This window comes from Chelmon rostratus, chromosome 15, assembly GCF_017976325.1.
Source record: "Chelmon rostratus isolate fCheRos1 chromosome 15, fCheRos1.pri, whole genome shotgun sequence".
NCBI lineage: Eukaryota > Metazoa > Chordata > Actinopteri > Chaetodontiformes > Chaetodontidae > Chelmon > Chelmon rostratus.
Window position 1 is genome coordinate 17,698,281 of NC_055672.1, and position 17,336 is coordinate 17,715,616.

Sequence of the window (17,336 nt, forward strand, 5' to 3'; positions counted from 1 at the left end):
GGCTTAAGAAGTCACCATGTCGAACAATGTATATTAAGTATCTAGTAGTGTGTCTTCATTACTGAGTGCAAGCCTTTCAGTTGGTTTCTGGGTGGGTAGGTAGCTGGGTGTTGGGTGGGGGCCATTTCTGGGATGAAGTGTCCCTGCCTGGAGTTGGCCAGGGTGGTTTGGGTGGAGGCTGGCATTGGCTTTGATAGAGCGGTTGAGAGTTTACGCAGTATTTGGGAGGCTACACAGAGAGGAGGGGTCTCTCCCCCGCTGAATGTTTTAACCTAATCCCATTATCAGTGTAGCGCACTGCCTCCCATCTCTTCCCCCTCCTTATCCCTACCCCCTCCCACCCTTCTCTCCAGCTGACCAGCTGTTCCTGCCGGGACTCACGACAATGTCCGATGTGTTCAGATCACTGAGTTACCCCCCCACTCCCCAACACACACACAAATACACAGAGTGGAGTTCATGCACATCCAAAGCAATTGCCTAGCCCATTGCTGGAGCCTAGGAGGGCCTAGAGAGAGGAGGGTGTTAGTTAGGGGAGAAGGGGGTAGCATTAGGGGTGAGGAGGGGGCAAGCACAGGCCTGTCAAACCAAGAGCCCTGACTCAGGAGGCAGCCCAGCCCGGATGGCATATGGCGTCTAGCTTCATACAACATGCAAAAGTATTCCCCCCACCACCCCACCCCCGTCTCCCTCCCCTGCTGCTAATGCAGAATGACTCATAGCATTACTCATTTTTTTCAATCAGCCCCCACCCCCACCCCCCCCCCCCCACATCAGTTCCTCCTCCTCTTGCCACCCAGCCTGTAACAAAAGGCGTCCGCTGCATGGCACCCACACCCTAAAAGCCCCAGGGGCCCAGCCCAGCCTGCACTCCGAGGTCTGAGCTACACGGGGGCCGCCCCTTTTAAACACAGGTAGAGCAGGCGTGGAACCAGACGGCCAACAGCAGGGACCCAGAGCCCTGCCTGGGGTAGCGTACACACACGGCTGGTGTCAAACTGTTGTGCCTGTTGGTGCATTTGTGTTTCTGTTTGTATGTATACGGAAGCTGCCTTTATTTTATAGCGCCTCTGGTATTGTAAAACGATCATGCTTTGTGTGTTTGAGTGTCTTATGCATTTGCATGCACCATGCACCATACGCCCTGCGTGTGTCCTACTGCAACCTGTCTGACAAATAAGGATTGTCTCTCATTTGCCACATCCAGCTGAGTTAATTCAAGTTTTTCCAAATTTTCATTTATTTTCCTAGAACCCCCACTTTTATATGGGGCATAAAATAATTAGAAGCCACGTAGGAACTGCATAGCCTAGTGTAACCCAAAGAATGTCTTGCTCTGTGTATTTTTAAACTTGAACCCCCACCCTCACGCCCCTCCCCTTCTCTCGCCGTCTGTTATGCATTCATGTCTGACATCTGTGTGTTTGTGAGCGCAAAGTGAAAGCCAGCGAGACTGCCAGTTTTTTGTGGAGTCGCCTTCTCTGTCCCATCCCCAGCTCCGTCTTTGAGTATCAGGTAGAATAACAACACAACTACAATTAGCCTGAATCAGTTTTAGGGCATGTCAGTATTTTCTATTTTTGGATACATTTAAATTCTTCTGCAATGCTGAATTCTTAAAAGATTTTCACTATGATCAAATTGGACTCAAAGTACAGACAATCCAAATGCTGGTGCTCTCTGTGCTTGTTTCATGACAAAACATTAAAAAAAAAAACACACATTTTTTTCCCTCCTTCTGACGTAACCTAAAATTTCAAAGTAAAGTCCAGGAAGCATGGCAGACTAACAAATAATTGGCTATAAATTTTGATTTTGGTATATTGAATTAAATTAACAGCTGTCATGCATCTCTGATGTCACTAACAACAAATACCTCACAGTGAGTAATCATCCCAGGTTGGCTACTAGTACTGTATGTAAAGGAATGACTGTGTTGGTTTGGGTGTTAACACAAGACCATACACTTGGAAAGGCTGTCCAAAAACACTCCAAATGTCCTCGCTAAATATCAACAAAAAAACAAAATTGCTATCATGACGTTCTTGCTAATAGGTCATCGGTCTCTGTCCATCAGCCAGAATACCGTGACCCCAGTGTCACCACTGGACTAGTGCCGACTGCGCTGCCGTTAAGAAGACATGTTCGTTGTGATTGATGTGTGGTGGCGCTGCTTCTAGCACGGGTGTAAAAACCTGTCTGTCTGCTTTAAGTGATAAGCATCCAGCTAGCCATTCCATCTGTTCCCCTAGCCCTGTTTAATTAATGAACTTTCTTTCTCCGCCCCGTTGCCAGCCAGCGCAACACTAAAGCAAAAGCTGTTAGCCCTCTCAGGTTATCCAAATGGATGCATGTTCCATTCCCCCCTCCCCACCCCACTCCTCAATGGGTGCGTTCTCATTGATTAGTTATGTTTTGTTTTCCCCTCTTTTGTCTCCGGGTTCTTGAAGGGAGGGTTAATGAGCTTTCCTGGCAAGCTGTAGCGCTTGGAATCCGGGGATAAATGGGAATAATTTTGTTGTTTTTTTTGTTTTGTTTTTTTGTGATGGACTTGGCAGAGATGTGAAGCCTCGTGCCACCATGTGTGTTTGTGTGTACGTGAATGATAATGTGTGTTTGTTTGGATGTGTATGAATGGCTTTGAGGCGGGGTATATTGCATTTCATCCCTGCTGCTCCATTATTCCTCTTCAGAAGCAGGGAATCTGGAACACTCTTTAACAGTTGGCTCTGTCACTATTCATCTTCCAGCCATCTCAGCAAAACTCTTGTCCTGTCCTCCTTTTTACCACCAAGTACTCTCTCCCTTCCTTTATGTCCCCTCTTCCTTCCGTGTCTCTTGTTACAAGGCAGTGGACAGCCCTTTGTCCAGCTAAAGCTGCCCTCTTTTGTTTGCGCGGCCTTTTTTATCCTTGTGCTAATCGCCATGGTCGTGTGCCTGAGTTGGACCCCATATTTCACGCTCAGCTCTCCTTTGTTTGACACACCGCCCCTGATAAGAATCCCAATTCTAGGGCCTCTCTGATATTGAAATCCAACAGCGGTGTAGAAAGAGCCTTCAATCATCCATTATCTGTGCTCCAGTGATTACCATTCAATCTCCCAGGGTCCGTGGTCCTCATCACCAGCCCCAGAGCTGAGGCCGTCCCCTGAAAGCACCCACATCCCTTAACGCCTCTGTCACATGCAAGCATATCCATAGATATTTCTGATGCCGTCTTGAGACAGCCCTGTATTGAATGCTGCTGGGAAATGTCAGTGAAATGTCACTCATCATTCTCCGCTGGAATCTCTTCGTCTATGATGTGGCCCCGGGTTTTTTTTTTTTTTTTTTTTTTTTTGGGGGGGGGGGGACTCTTGTGAAGACACCGTGTGACATTATTGGGTTTCTTTGTCCCTAAATGGCCATAGAATTTTCAGGGTCTTTTTTTTTTTTTGAGACTAGGATTGCTCTTTTTCTTTTTAAATAAGACTGTCGCTTTTAATGTCACAGACTTAATTGGCTGTTTTAAGAAGGAATTAGTTGATTATTTATAAGTTGCACATTAATGCCTCTTTAAATGGTTCAAAGGCACTGTCTGCTCCTATGCTGGCCTGTGGCCATTGTTCTCTTTTAGAGGATGTCCTTGTGCCTCGCAGCATTTGCATTTTTGCACTAAATGGAATTTTCTGCATTGACAGACAAGGCAGGACAAACAAAGCAATAACAAAAACAAAACATTTAAGTATGCATCGCTGTGCATTGTCTGCCTCTTCTTACAGAAAGCAGTCTTTGATGTGTTAATACTAATAGTCTGTGTTTCATTGTCAAGTGGTGGTTGTGGCTGAAAGAGAAGCGCTGAGAAATATGGGCCAAATCTTCCTGTGTCTCTCCACTGCAACAGGCTGTAATAATGTTGAGTTTGATGTCAAACAAAGAGAATGCATTGTCTGCTGTGGACGCAGGCACAACACATCAAAGTAGTGGAACCTTTAAAAAAAAAAAAAACAAATGCATCTTTGCCATACATTATAACATTAGAATTAAATTTGATATAAAAGACAATTATCACTTCTGTTTTCCTAATGTATCCTGCTTATTCTTATTGTTTTTGAAATGTAAGAACAGCTTTGTGCTGCAGACATCCACTTATCCAGCACTCTATGTTTAGATACACAACAGCTCTCAGTGCCTTTGTTTAATGTAGTGTACACATCTTCATTAGTTATGTATAGCCTCTAATTACTATTGGTGAGACTCTAGCTGATTTGGGTACAAATCTATAGCTTTTGTTATTCTAATGAGTGTTATTTACCCTCAGATCTCCAAGCCAGGGGGCTTTGGAATGGGGCTTTGTGCAGGCAGATATAGCCGGACCGCTCTAGCTACACCCACTTGTTTTTGTATCTGCCGACTTTGACAAAATCCAGTTTGCCTCCCCCCACATCATCACCCATCTGCATGGATGTATAGCACTTCCCGCTCCTCCATCTGTTTTTGTCCACCCATGAAAAGGTCCATTATAATCTGCAGGATACACAGTTGACGTGCCGCTAGCTCTGCTCGAGCCAATCAAGGCACCGCACTGAACTTAGGCCACGAATCTGAGAGGCCCAGACACCTCCCCCAAGTTCATTTTGATTATTTGGTCTCTCTGTCTGAGATCTTCAGCTGAACAAGTTTTTATAACAACATTGTCATCCTTCTCCCCATAAAAGCTTCCAGTCTGAATGGGGCTCTATGCATGCCCACTGGATGATGGCAGGCTCCTGATTAACCCTGGAGTGACTAGCTAATGTCATTGAAGGAGGGCCACCTGGCTGTGAGACTGTACAGTCAGCTGCCACTGAAGGACCAGAATAGGAGACGACCAGGTGTTGGGCTCCAGCCCCCCTAATTGTTGCCATGTAATAGCCTGCTTGACTGCACAATATAGCCCAGGGGCGAGGATTAGGAAAAAGCTGTTGCCAACACAGAAGTCCATTTTCTTTTTTGCCCAAGGTTTTGTGTGTGGGTTTCTCTCTGTGTGCATGCTTATGTGTGAATACATATATACATCTCCCTTTGCTGTCCTCCTCATCCAATACAGTTATAGCAGGTCGAAAGCTGGGCCCCTTTTCCTGGCAGCCCCTTACGCACCCAGCACATTAATTTGAGACATACACTACTACAATCTTGCTTTCACATTGGGAAGCCTTTTGATAAGGATGTTGGACCTACATATACAGCCTTTTTGCATGGAAGCAATGTGCACATTGGGCTGAGTGCTCACCGTGCGGATTGCCATAATTGCCTTGCAGCCAAAAAATTTGCATCATATCCTTGGCTCTTCAACAACAAATATATTCATCAGTCATTATTAACATCATTTGAGCAATATTATCAACAAATTGACCAAGCAGTCCAGTGTCTGCATTGATATAAATATGTCCAAAATGAAAATATGAGAACAAATGAAATCATTCTTGCCCCCAGTAACTAACCCAACTAACCCACAACTAAAACAGTTATGATCATATGTCACCTAGCGCTAATCATTATCATTCCCACTAAATGCCTGGCATTTTGCATAAGGCCAGGGCCCCTGATTGGCCCGATGAACCTTTCAGAGTGGGGGCAATGGAGGAACAAGAGACTTCTGCGTGTCTTGGCGGGGGAGCAGACAGAGATGCTTGTCATTAAGGCATCACAGTTATTCTGTTGCACATGCCACAAGCATCATTAAAATTGCAGAAGCCTGTGTTCATTTAGTTTTAATATTTCATCAGTGCTCGTCTGAACAGTGTTATCGTATGGTTAAAATCAGAGTCATTTGGCATGACCCGGAGTTGGCACACTCCTCGTGCAATTTGTGTCAGACTGCTTTTCTAGTGTCAAATAGATTATAGAACACCAGGGTACTTTGATCGCTGCTGTGCTTTGAGGTGTAAACAGGTAGGCCGAACTTCAGTTTGAGTCTGTTGCTTGATAGTAATTATCACGCCACAAATTTCATCATAAAAGTTGGAAGAAAGAAGAGGTGAAATGCCTCATAACTAATCAGATGGATTTCAATCAAAGACGAGCTCCAGTGTGCCCTTCTCGGTTTCATCTTTGACTTTTTATTAAAGGTTCAAATTGAGATCAGATAGATGCTGTTGTTCCCTGTCTCGATTCTGAACAATTCAAATATCAGGAACTGGAGGAAAAATATGACGCATATTCACCTCAGATAGCTCATAAGATGCACACCTTTGTCCTGACCTAATAATGTTTCCAGAAGGCTGAGGCATTCATGTCACTCTGGCCATCATCACTGACAAAAGGGACCTTCAGAGACAACTCTCACCCAGCCAGTCACAGAACTGTATCTGTTAATCTTCATCCCTGTGAGCCTTTTTGCTCATCTTATTATGACTTTCTGTTAATGCACGGTGGAGGCCTGTGTGACTGTCTGGCTATAATGGCCCTGTGTTTGATTAATCATGTCGATCCATTGTGTTTCACATCTAAGGCTGCTGCGTTAGGACTCATCAATGGAGACCAGAGTCCTTTGAAAAGGAGATTGGTTACAGACTCAGTTCATCTGAATACACAAGCCCTGCAAGCTTTGATGGCAGTCGTGTTGTGTTGAACAAACCATGTTGCAACAAATTATGATGTCACCAGGCATCTTGTGGCTATCTTGTTTCTCTGTGTTGTGAGGATGACTTGTGTTATCATTTATGTGCCGTGAACCCCTAACTATCAGTCGGTCCTAAGATAGCTTAGAGGTCGACATTGACTTTGGTGTAGATGCTGCTCCCATGATTTGTTGTGGAGAAAAAATCGATTTTTACTGTCCCCCAGTGGAATGGTGGGCTGCCCGAGACTTGAGAAAATGGGTGACTACTTCCTCCAGTCAGCTCATAAATAACCTGGTCATGCCAGCTAGCAGACATCAGGTTTTGCGTGCAGCTGTGGCAAACCTATGTGAAATCACTGATGGGCAGTGATGATGTCACAGGTTAGGAGTGATGTCACAGCCATAACTTCCCATCCCGCTGTCTGAATGCCAGATGGACGGTAGAGAGGTGTGGAGGTTGGAGCTTAGAAAGCTCTTGCTGTGGGAAACTCACCCCTCAGGAGGTGTCATTAACCTGGGCTTACTGTTTGACCTGACTCCTTTGGGACTCCTGAGCTCCAGTTTCCTGGACCCGCTCCTAATTAGGCTACTTGTTAAAACTCTCAGAAACCAGCTATTCCTCTACAGCATCTGATGTTGTGTCTGTACACACCCAGAAAATGGACACACAAACACCTCCACTCACCATAATGCATCTGTGACACATTCAGACTTTTTCTGTCCTGCTGCTGTGTCTACAGCAAAAAGCTGTTTAATGAGACACCAAGGTTTGAGTAGCTGCTATATAAAATGGGAGTGGGACACACACACACACACACACACACACACACACACACACACACACACACACTACAATCACCCTGCTGGCTAGTTTCTGTCATGCACGCTCTCACTTTATCCATCTCAATCTGTTGTTCCTTCCCACTCTGCCATTATTCCAGCAGCCAGCTTTATTGCCACATTCACTCTCTCTGTCCCAATCTGTCTTTCTCTCTGTGTCTCTCCGTCTAAATGTCTCCGTCTTCCTCCCCGTTTTCCCATAATCACCTCACACCTCTAAGGGCCTCTGCTGAGACGAGCTTCACACCTCAGCCCTCGCTGTGACAACAGGTACGGCTGGCACTCACCGCCTGGCCTCTCTCCAATCAACACCTGCTCAGATTTATCCCTTTTCCTCTCTTCTTTTCCACCCCCCCTTCAATCTCCACCTTTTTCCCCCCATAGTTCTGTCCCTTGTTTTTGTGTCTCTACCAATCCTTTTCCCTGTGTAGCCCCTCTGTACATTTCCCAGCCTTTATGCCAGTTCTCTGAATCTTTTATCTTTCCGTAGCTCATCCATATGCAGTCTAATCAATTTGTCCACACCAATGCCCCCTGGAGATGGCACTGTGATCCCCTGTTGATTTAACATGTTCATCTTACACCGCTCTGCTTTCGTTACCTCCTATGGTAGCCAGTCCAATGACTGTTAATATCATCAGTCATTTTTCAAATCTGACACCTAAAACAGGAGACACAACCCATATGGATGGACAGTATTTCTGTGGTAGTGTGCATGTGGAATGAGGAGGTGAGGCACTATGCCTTTCAACAAAAAAAGACCACATCTGTTTTATTTACACTACTTACATGGCACAACCAAGCAACCCCCCCCACGCCACCCCGCCCCTGCCTTTTAACAGGCCAATTATGTGACAACTGGAAGTCAATGGTGCTGTGAGCTACTCCTGAGCTCCTCTCCTCACCAAGGTCAAGCTGATTGGCCCAGATTAATGGGCAGATGTGGGGCTAAGAGAGGAGGGGGTCAAGCACCTAGAGGCACCCTCCACCTCATCTCTAAACTGTCCCTCTTCACTACAAGAGCCCCTTTTTCCACCAGCGCTTCTACAAACAGGATTAACCTTGGCTGCTGCTGTGGAGGCCCGAGGAGCATAGGAGTGGTTCCTCCCCCATGCATGGCAAAGTTTTTTTGTGACTTTGTTTTTTATTAAGTTCTCCAATTAAAACTCACAGAACCATAAGGTGTCATGGTCAACTATGTGTTCTCTCTGAGGATTATGTAAACCTGCTGTGGTTCCTGATTGTGTCCCCATTGGATAACAGGTTTTTCTTTTATTTTAATGAACATCTGTGTTAGAATTTAATCAAATTTCCCTCACACACAGTGTTTCTCAAGGTGAAGTGGAATCAGTTTCATACGGGGATAAGGCATAATTTTCAGAAAATGACTTCTGAACTGTCTGCTGTTTTCTTGCTTGTCATGTTAAAGGAATATCTTACATTCAGAAACCTACATTTCTTGCCACACCCTTCTTTCTTCTGTCTCTTTGTCTCAAGTGCAGTTGAAGTCGACAGCCCCATTGGTCAATCGACGTAAACTGCACTTGGTGACTGATTGTCTGTGGACCTGGCTCCTTTCGTTGTAGCCCCTCATTGATCTCCTACCAAAACAAGGCGGTCAAAGAGGTGCATACCCTGGTCTACTGAAGAAACACATGCTCTTCAGCAGGTGTACAGGAGACTGGAACGCAAATGGTTTGGATCAAACCTGGAAGTGTTCTGCCTCTTACTGTGTGTGTTGAATTACAGATGTGTTGTGTCGTGTCCACTCCCAAAGCAGCGTATTTATCTCACCTACGCATTGGTGTGTCTGGCCTGGCTCTCACATATTTAAAGTCTTGTATATCTGAAAGAGCAGTATGTTTACTATAATAGTAACACATCACAGTTTTCTGTTAAATATGGAGTACCTCAGGGTTCTGTTCTTGGTCCTCTGTGTTTTCCCTTTTATATTTCACCTCTTGGCTAAATTATACAGTCATGGAATAAATTTCCACTGCTACGTTGACCATACTGTGCTTTATGTGCCTGTAAAAGTAGATGATCATTCCAAAATTATTAAATTACTGTCCTCCTTGTCTATTTTTGAAAGACTGGATGTCAGGTAATTTTGTGCTCTGATGAAACGGCCTGGTCAGCTCTGCTTGACATAGACACCAGTTTGATGAAGTAATGACAACTCTCGATGACTGTGTGATCTCTGTTTTTTCCAGACTTGATTATTGTAACATGCTGTTGTTAGGCCTCCCACAGGCCAGTTCTTAAAGTTTTTAAATGGTTCAGAATGCTTTAACTAATACTAGAGCATTTGATTGTATTACGGCAATTTTAGCTTCCTTCCACCGGCTATCTATTCATGTCAGATTAGACTTTAATGTGCTTATGATTTCTTACAAAATTTTAAGTTGGCATGCCCTTCAAACCTGTCTGGTTTCCTTAAACCTTGCAGTATGTTCCATCCTGTGCTCTCCGCTCTCAGAATACAGGGGTCCTCTCTGTCCCCAGAGTTAAAAAGCAGTCAGCAGAGCCTATTCCTATCACACCCCCTTTGGAATAATTTCCCTGCTCATACCAGACAGTCTGACTCCATTCAGGCTTTAAAATCAAAACTTGAAACTTTTTGTCTTAGTCTCAATCTCTTAAACCCTATACTTGTATTTCATGTTTGTCCTGCCAACAAGAATAGTGTAAACGTTCTGAGTTCCTTATTCAAGGTTCCTTATTCAAATTACGGGTCTATAGATAACCGATAGATAACAGACAACCACTCAAGGTGGCACTGCACTCTTATAAACTCAAAATGAAAAAGGTATCTTTGACATAAAGGAAGGGAGCAGGCACCCTTCCTGCACCTGTAATCTGATTTGTGATTTATAAGTGGATTGAATTGCATCTTAAGCAGTGAAATACAGTATAGGGCGTCTTAAAACCCCTGCTAATGCTCTTTTGCCTAATCTGGACCATCACTCTCTGCCCTGCCTTATTAACAGATTGTTTGTGTGTGTGTGTGTGTGTGCGTGTGTGTGTGAGAGAGAGAGACAGAGAGAGAGTCTACGTTTATCTGCCTGTCTTATTCTTTCTGTTCATTTTCGCAATTACTGCAGAAGATCTTGCACGATCTTGTTTTTTTCCAAATAAAGCACAAAGCAGGTTTCCAGTATGACATTTTTGCAGGGCTCCTCAAGCACACTTGGCATGAACCCACTCTAGTTTTGAGCAGTCTCCCAGTCGCTGCTGCTGACAGCCATCCCTATAGCATAATGCTGCAACCAATAACAGTTCACTGTTGGGATGGTATTCCTGAGGCGTTGAGTGTTATCTCGTCTTCACCAGCTATAGCACTGGTGGGTTTTCTTTGTCCCATCATGCTCTCAGAACTTCCTCTTGGCTCATTCCAGATGGGCTGTCACACAGTGGTCATTAGGTTCATTGTCGTCTCTTGACCAAGACCCTTATGACATTTACTGAGTTTGGCGGCCTAGTAAACGCTAGAGAATTTTAAAACCAAACAATTTTGACAATACTTTTTCCAGAATCTGTGTCCGGCCTGCCTGAAGGTTTTTTCATTTAATGGTTTGGTGTTCACCTTGTGGGACCGTTTATACACAGGTGTGTGCCAGTTATTTTCACTGGACCAGGGTGGACTCAGGGATGTTTGCAGGAACCGCAAGTTAATATCAATTTTCATTATTGTAGCCAAGACAGGCAGTCATGTAGTATACTGGTAAATGATATGTTTCATCAAAACTTCATTGCCATGTCAGTTGAGTTTTTGTGTTCCGTTTTATTTGTATCTCATACCCTACTAGCACAAAGCACATGTTTGTGTATGCAGGTGTAGTAAAGTAGTAAACGTTCCTGATGGCTCATGCTTTTCCGTTGATGGACAGTTGGTGGCAGTTAAACAAGTGTTGCAATGCTTCAGTTAAATAAGGGAAGAAGACTACTGGCAGTTGTAAACATGGATATTAACAATGTAGGTTTAAAACTAATTTTAAGATCCATATTTTTCTGAGAAAGGTAATACATTCACTTGTGTTTTTGTCCTCAAGGAGACACACAGTGTGCTGGTGGTGAGAAAACACTGAATATAAACTGTTAACATTCACAGTACCTTCAAGTCAAGGAGTACACGCTCTCTGCTGGCTGTGTGTATTCAAAAGATGCTGAGTGTGTGTCAGAGGCCAGTGGTGGCGTGAGGCTTTTGTCAGCAGGAGGACTGAGGAACACAAAGACGGAGGCTGGATGGTCAGGATGCTGCTCTCCAGAGAGACACCAGTTCAGAGGTCAACATAGGCTCTTTTGGGGAATTGTGTGTGTGTGTCTGTGTGTCTTCTTATGCACAAGCGCCCATGTGTGAGCATGTGTACGTGTCTGCGTGTGCTGGGTGGGGTTGCGCACGGCACAGAATGGATCCCAGTGGACAAGCGTTTTCAGGACAGGTCCCTGTGGACAGAGAGAGTAGAAGGGAGGGAGATGATGATGATGAAGGTTGGTGGCTGTTGGCCGATGGGGTCCAGCAGGGATGGAGCAGCCTGCTAATGAAGAGCCATCTGAGGCCTCCATTCACCTTGAACATGGGCCACTGCAGCTGCCCTGACCTTGGCTTTGATCCACAAAGATGCTTGACCCCCACCATTCCCTCAGAGCCACCCCCCCCCCCCCCCCCCCCCCCGCCATCTGGACAGCATGCATGCATATGTATACATACGTGCACACACCCACAGATACATATGCATGTACACGTAGGCTGACTCATACGCACACGCACATGTGCTTTCACAGGTTTGATGTTGGAGTCTGCCTCTCGTAGTGTTTGTTCAGCCACACACAACATTTATTATTTGGCTCGTAAGCTGCATTTTGTGTGTATGTGCATAATTGACCCGTGCGTCTGTGTACTAGTCCAAGTGTTTCAGATACACACTTGCACTCAGCCAACACATGCCACACCTAAGTCACTGCCTTTGTCCCCACTAGTGAGAAAAGGAGGAGAGAGAGCAGCACACATTACACATTATTTAAGATGTCTAAATGTTTTAGATTAATAGACTGGATATGTCTTTGTCTTTATATTTTTACTCCCTCATCACCGTCATAACTCCGAGACTGCAAGATGCATGTCTCCAAATATCAGTCTCCCAGCTAAAGTTGTCTTACATTAACTCAGATCTGAGAGATTTTTTTTTTCTCGTTACTATCCCAATGGTTGCCATGCTCCATAGACGTTGCATTGCTTTACCGCTCTTCTCCCTAATAGGAATGCAGCCGCTTGGAACGTAGGGGCTCCTTGGAAATTCCCAAAGTGGCACAACACACTCCCCTCCCACACATCGGCTTGTCTTGCCTGTCCGCCCAGTTCAGTCGTAAATGACAGTTATGTCACGGGTGACTTAAATTGCAGTCCATCTGCAGAAATGTAGACCTGTCTGCATTTTCCCTTTTATATATTTCATCCCTAGCTTCATGAGATTTATTTATAGCATCAAATATAGTGGAGGGTGATGCTATACAGTACTGCAGTTCATCAGAAAAGCTTTCATAACACATTTTCATGAAGTATAACAGTTTGTGATCCAGTCTTACCAGAGAAGTATTGTGACAAACACGAAGCTTAGCCAGGCACTCATCAGCAGTGGCTGCAGCTAATGTTTTCCCCTAAAGTAGGTCAGTGTCAGCAGGTTTGGTGTCCATGACATGGACATAGCCTTTGCCTCCCTGATCTGGACGTGTCCCTTGATTAAGTTACTGCATGGAGGCAGCAGCATCTGTGCATATGCAGGGGAACAAGCTGTGCCCATGGCTCGGTAATTAGAGACCAGCAGAAAGATGAGGGAGTGCAAGAGAGAGGAGGCAAGATTACCCCTCACTGTGCATCAGGTCTGGTTTCTGTGCAGCAATTTTTTTACCCACAGATAGCATCATACATTTACTTAAGTGAGCTGATTATGGCTCTCGCTTTCACTCATCTCCAAAATACCTTTTATTAGTCTCCCTCCCTCACCGCCCGTCCTTCTCCCTTGGTCATATATTTTCTCTCGGCTCTTGATAATTCTACACTGTCTCCCTTCATTTTAGACTTTGAAGTTTTTTTCTTACCCACTATAATCCATTTGTCTAACTTGGATAGAGGGCAGCGGAAGGAAGTAGTGGAGGAGAGGCGTGTGTCAGAGTCAGGGAGAGCGTCTGCTCCAGCTGGAGTCAATATTTGCTTTAGGAATCTCAATAACAGGCCTCCAGTCATCTGCATCTCTGATAATGGACAGCCATATGGCTCTGTTGACCCACGCTGTGCCGAGGTTCTCTTTCTCTCTCCTCGTCCTCCCGTGTCTTTCGTTTCTCGGCTTCCTTCTAACTTCGCTCATTCCTTTTCATTAAGTCCTCTCTTCTACTATATTTTGTCTTCCGCTTATTACCTATCTTGGCACATTTTGTACTTTTACAAACATCCTTCCTCCCTCCCTGCCTGTCATCCATAAAAGCCTGGATATGACCCACCACACAGAGCTGTGACCCAGGTTGCCATGGCAGCAGAGACTGGGATGCCCACTCTTTGTCCAATACTGTTTCCAGCAAGTGACAGAAAGCAGTGACGTTGCTTGTCTGGCTTTGACTGGAGGACAGATATAAAGCTCAAGAAGGAAGTGCTTTCACGTGCTCAAAGGCGTGCGGCCTGCATCTCTTAAACTGAGGGGTTGGCCCTGTAGGGGATGGAGACAGTGCATTAGTTAAAGGTCCCTTTTTTTCATTTTTGTCTTCCATTTCTCTTTTTCTACTTGGGGTAGGACATATGAGCTTGTACCTTAATGGATTTCTTGGTGTTCTGTACTGACAAGTGTCCAAATCTTAGGTGTTTGTTTTTCAACAAAGTGGTAAAAAGAATTTGCTGAGCAGCGTGGACTTGCCTACATTTGCCTTCATGGTAAAATAATGCTACTCGTGTTTTTGCTGTTTAAATGACATGCAAATAGATTATATTAGACAAACTGAACATCGCAAATATACAAGCCCATCCTGCCTCCCTATCATCCTCTATTACTCTATCCTTTGTCTTATTCTGCCCTCTGTCCATCTCTGTCCCTGTGAGCAGCTTGGCCACGGTACTCCCTGGTGCCTCCCGGCTCAGGTGCCCATCATCCCCGCTTCGCCACGGTTCTCTCAAAGCCATTGGTCATGGCTGCCTTGGCCCCTGCTGTGGCGGCATGTGCCCACAGCAGGCCCCCTGCCCAGTCACTGTCTCGTCCTATCTATCTAACCCAGACCAGAGCCTCTCGGCCCGGTCCAGCCTATCTCAGCTCAGCCTGGTTCAGCCTTGGCTTCAGCAACAGCCCAGTGCCACTCCACCCTGGCAGTTGTAATGAGCAGAGGGGGAGGGGCCCTCTGTGTTGAGCGAGTAGAGTTGAATGTGTGTGTGTGTGTGAGTAAGTGAGAGAGAGAGTGAGAATGCGTTTGTTGAGCAATTTGTTAGGTTCATCTATCAAGGAAAATGGCCACAACAGACAGCCGTGAGAATAATCAGGCTCATTGTCAAACATGCACACACACAGTCAGAGTGTGAAAAGTGTTTGCTATCATTATGCCATCAGAAAGACCTTTTTTACTCCAACAGTTCCCTGCACCATATTTTATCCAGCACTTGCCTCCATTCCACAACAGACGTAGCACGATGTATATATGATAATGATATGATAATGGCCATCAGAATGTTTTCCACCCTCACCCGGCAGCCATTTTTGCCAGCTTATTTATTTATTTATTAATTTGAGCTTTCCCATTTCAAATCCGGCCATCCATCCTGCATGCTGGCTGCCCAGGCTCCAGTCACTGCTTGTCACTCTGAATTTCAAATGGCTCCAATTTTCCCCCTGATGGCACGGAGAAGTGGCAGGCAGCACATCGGGGAGGGTGGTCCTAGACATGCTGCCTGCAGCAGGGGTTCTATTAGAGAGAAGAGAGGGATGAGAGGGGGGCGAGGAGAGGTTTGGAGCATCACGCCAGTAGCGATGTATTCTTTCTTTCTTTTTTATGATTATTTTGGGGACTGCTTTCTCATTTGGGGATGTGTGGCATGGCTGATTGTTCCATCTTTGCTTCTGGCTGGGTTGCTGATGGTGGAGCTGCCCTGCCGGTAAAGCTGCCTCTCGCTCTCCCGCCTCAGTCTCACAGTGCAGCACTGAAAAAATGTGATTTGTGACTGTTGCTGCGACTTGTTCCTAACTGACAAACCCGTGCTTTCTTACAGATAGATGTCTCGATGACATTCTGAAATCTCTGACCTGCCGTTGAGTTTTGTTCCTTAACGAAAGCTAACCAGCTATGAGGAGCGGGCGCTGTACTTGGAGGCCATTGTTCAGAACCACAGAGAGGTCATGACCTTCGAGGACTTTGCCTCACAGGTCTTCTCCCCCTCTCCTGGCTATCCAATGAGTGGGACAGGTGAGAAATGATCCACTCCGCATCTTGGTCCTCCTTCATGTTCTTTCCACTCTACCTCTTTGGCCCCTTTTTCGTTCTGTCTCTCCATCCCTTCATAACATTTGCGCATTTTTCTCTCTTCACTCCCTCTTCTTCGTCGTCTCTTTTCTTGGCTCTTTTTTCCATATCAGTCTCTCCTCCACACCTGTTCCTACTCCTCTCCATCGCCTCCTCCACCCCCTTCATTCTCTCCACTCTTCTTCCACGCCCACGCTCGCTGATGAATATCAAACGACGGGCCCGGCTCTTCACGCCATCCGGCCGACTTCAAACACTCTGCCTTCTCCACTTCCTCAAGCCCCACTCACGCTACTTTGTTCATCTCTTCTTGTTTTAAACTGCATCTTTCCATGCAATTACTTTCCTATGAATATAAGCAGCCTTGTTAAATGGCGGTTGCAGAGTGCATGTTTGCGCGCGTGTGTCTTCATGAGCTCATTCACCAACACTTAAGATATCCGACAGACAAACAGCAGCTCGCGGATGTCAACACAGCACTCTTATCATTCCGTGATGAATAGAATGGAAAACGTGTCTTATCTTGTTCCTACTTGTACCAGCTCCGATCGATCTGCAGCAGCACTGAAATCAATACAGGATTGCACTTTTCCACTCTATTGGATCTCGACACACGTTCTGTTTTGACGAGGAAAGCGCTCCACAATACCACACCATCTTGTCATTTTCAAAACTGTCAGTGCTCATAAGTTTTAAAGGTGGCTTAAAGTCCGCGTAATATTTTTATCCCATATGTTGGCATGTGAGAATTAAATGTCTCAATTTTCTAGACTGTGTGACTGTCTGAGTGAGTGTGTGTAGGACTTCATCTTCTCAGACAGCAGGTGTGATATTCAGGATGAAGGCAGGCAAGAGGTGGTCGGCCACATTACCATATTGTTTGCCCATCTCTCCTGCAGAGGTGTAAAATCTCCCCAGACTGACCTCTAAAGGTCAGGAAGGACTGAGGGGAGGTAGGTCCAGAGGAATATAAAGGAGGGAGAGCTGGGGGGGGAGAAAAAGAGTGGAAGCAAATCTAGCGATGTTGCCGGCCGTTTCAACCATGGGTTCCTTTGTGGCTGGACAGAGTGAGGTTAGAGAGCTTAGCCAGGCTTCAGAATAATGTTTCACAGCATGGGACATATGCTGTGGCTAATGTGAGAGGCCATAACATAATGAAGTCTGTAAGGCTGTTGTGTCGCCCTCACTGCTCCGGAAACTGGTTCTGAACGGCAATTTGTATTTCTCCGGAATCTGTGCACATAAATAGATTAATGTGTGTGTGTGTGTGTGTGTGTCATTCATGTTCTATCCAGGACTTGCTAACTCCATACCGTACTGCAGCACATTTTCTTGTACATTAACCATTCTAATAGTGCCAAGGAGTGATTTCACCTCTGCTCAGCAGTTTCCTGAAGAAGAGGGAACTTTAACCTCTTAA

The 17,336-nt window shown here is 45.4% G+C and overlaps 1 protein-coding gene across 4 annotated transcripts in view; it reads left to right on the forward strand.

The window, feature by feature from the left end:
- The window catches only part of ralgapa2 (Ral GTPase activating protein catalytic subunit alpha 2), an 84,905-nt gene that overhangs the window by 63,292 nt on the left and 4,277 nt on the right, over positions 1–17,336 (forward strand). For all 4 annotated transcript variants that reach the window (XM_041953151.1, XM_041953153.1, XM_041953152.1 and 1 more), the window contains one exon: positions 15,738–15,859. In XM_041953151.1, the coding sequence (XP_041809085.1) occupies positions 15,738–15,859 (122 nt within the window). The remainder of the gene's footprint in view (positions 1–15,737; positions 15,860–17,336) is intronic.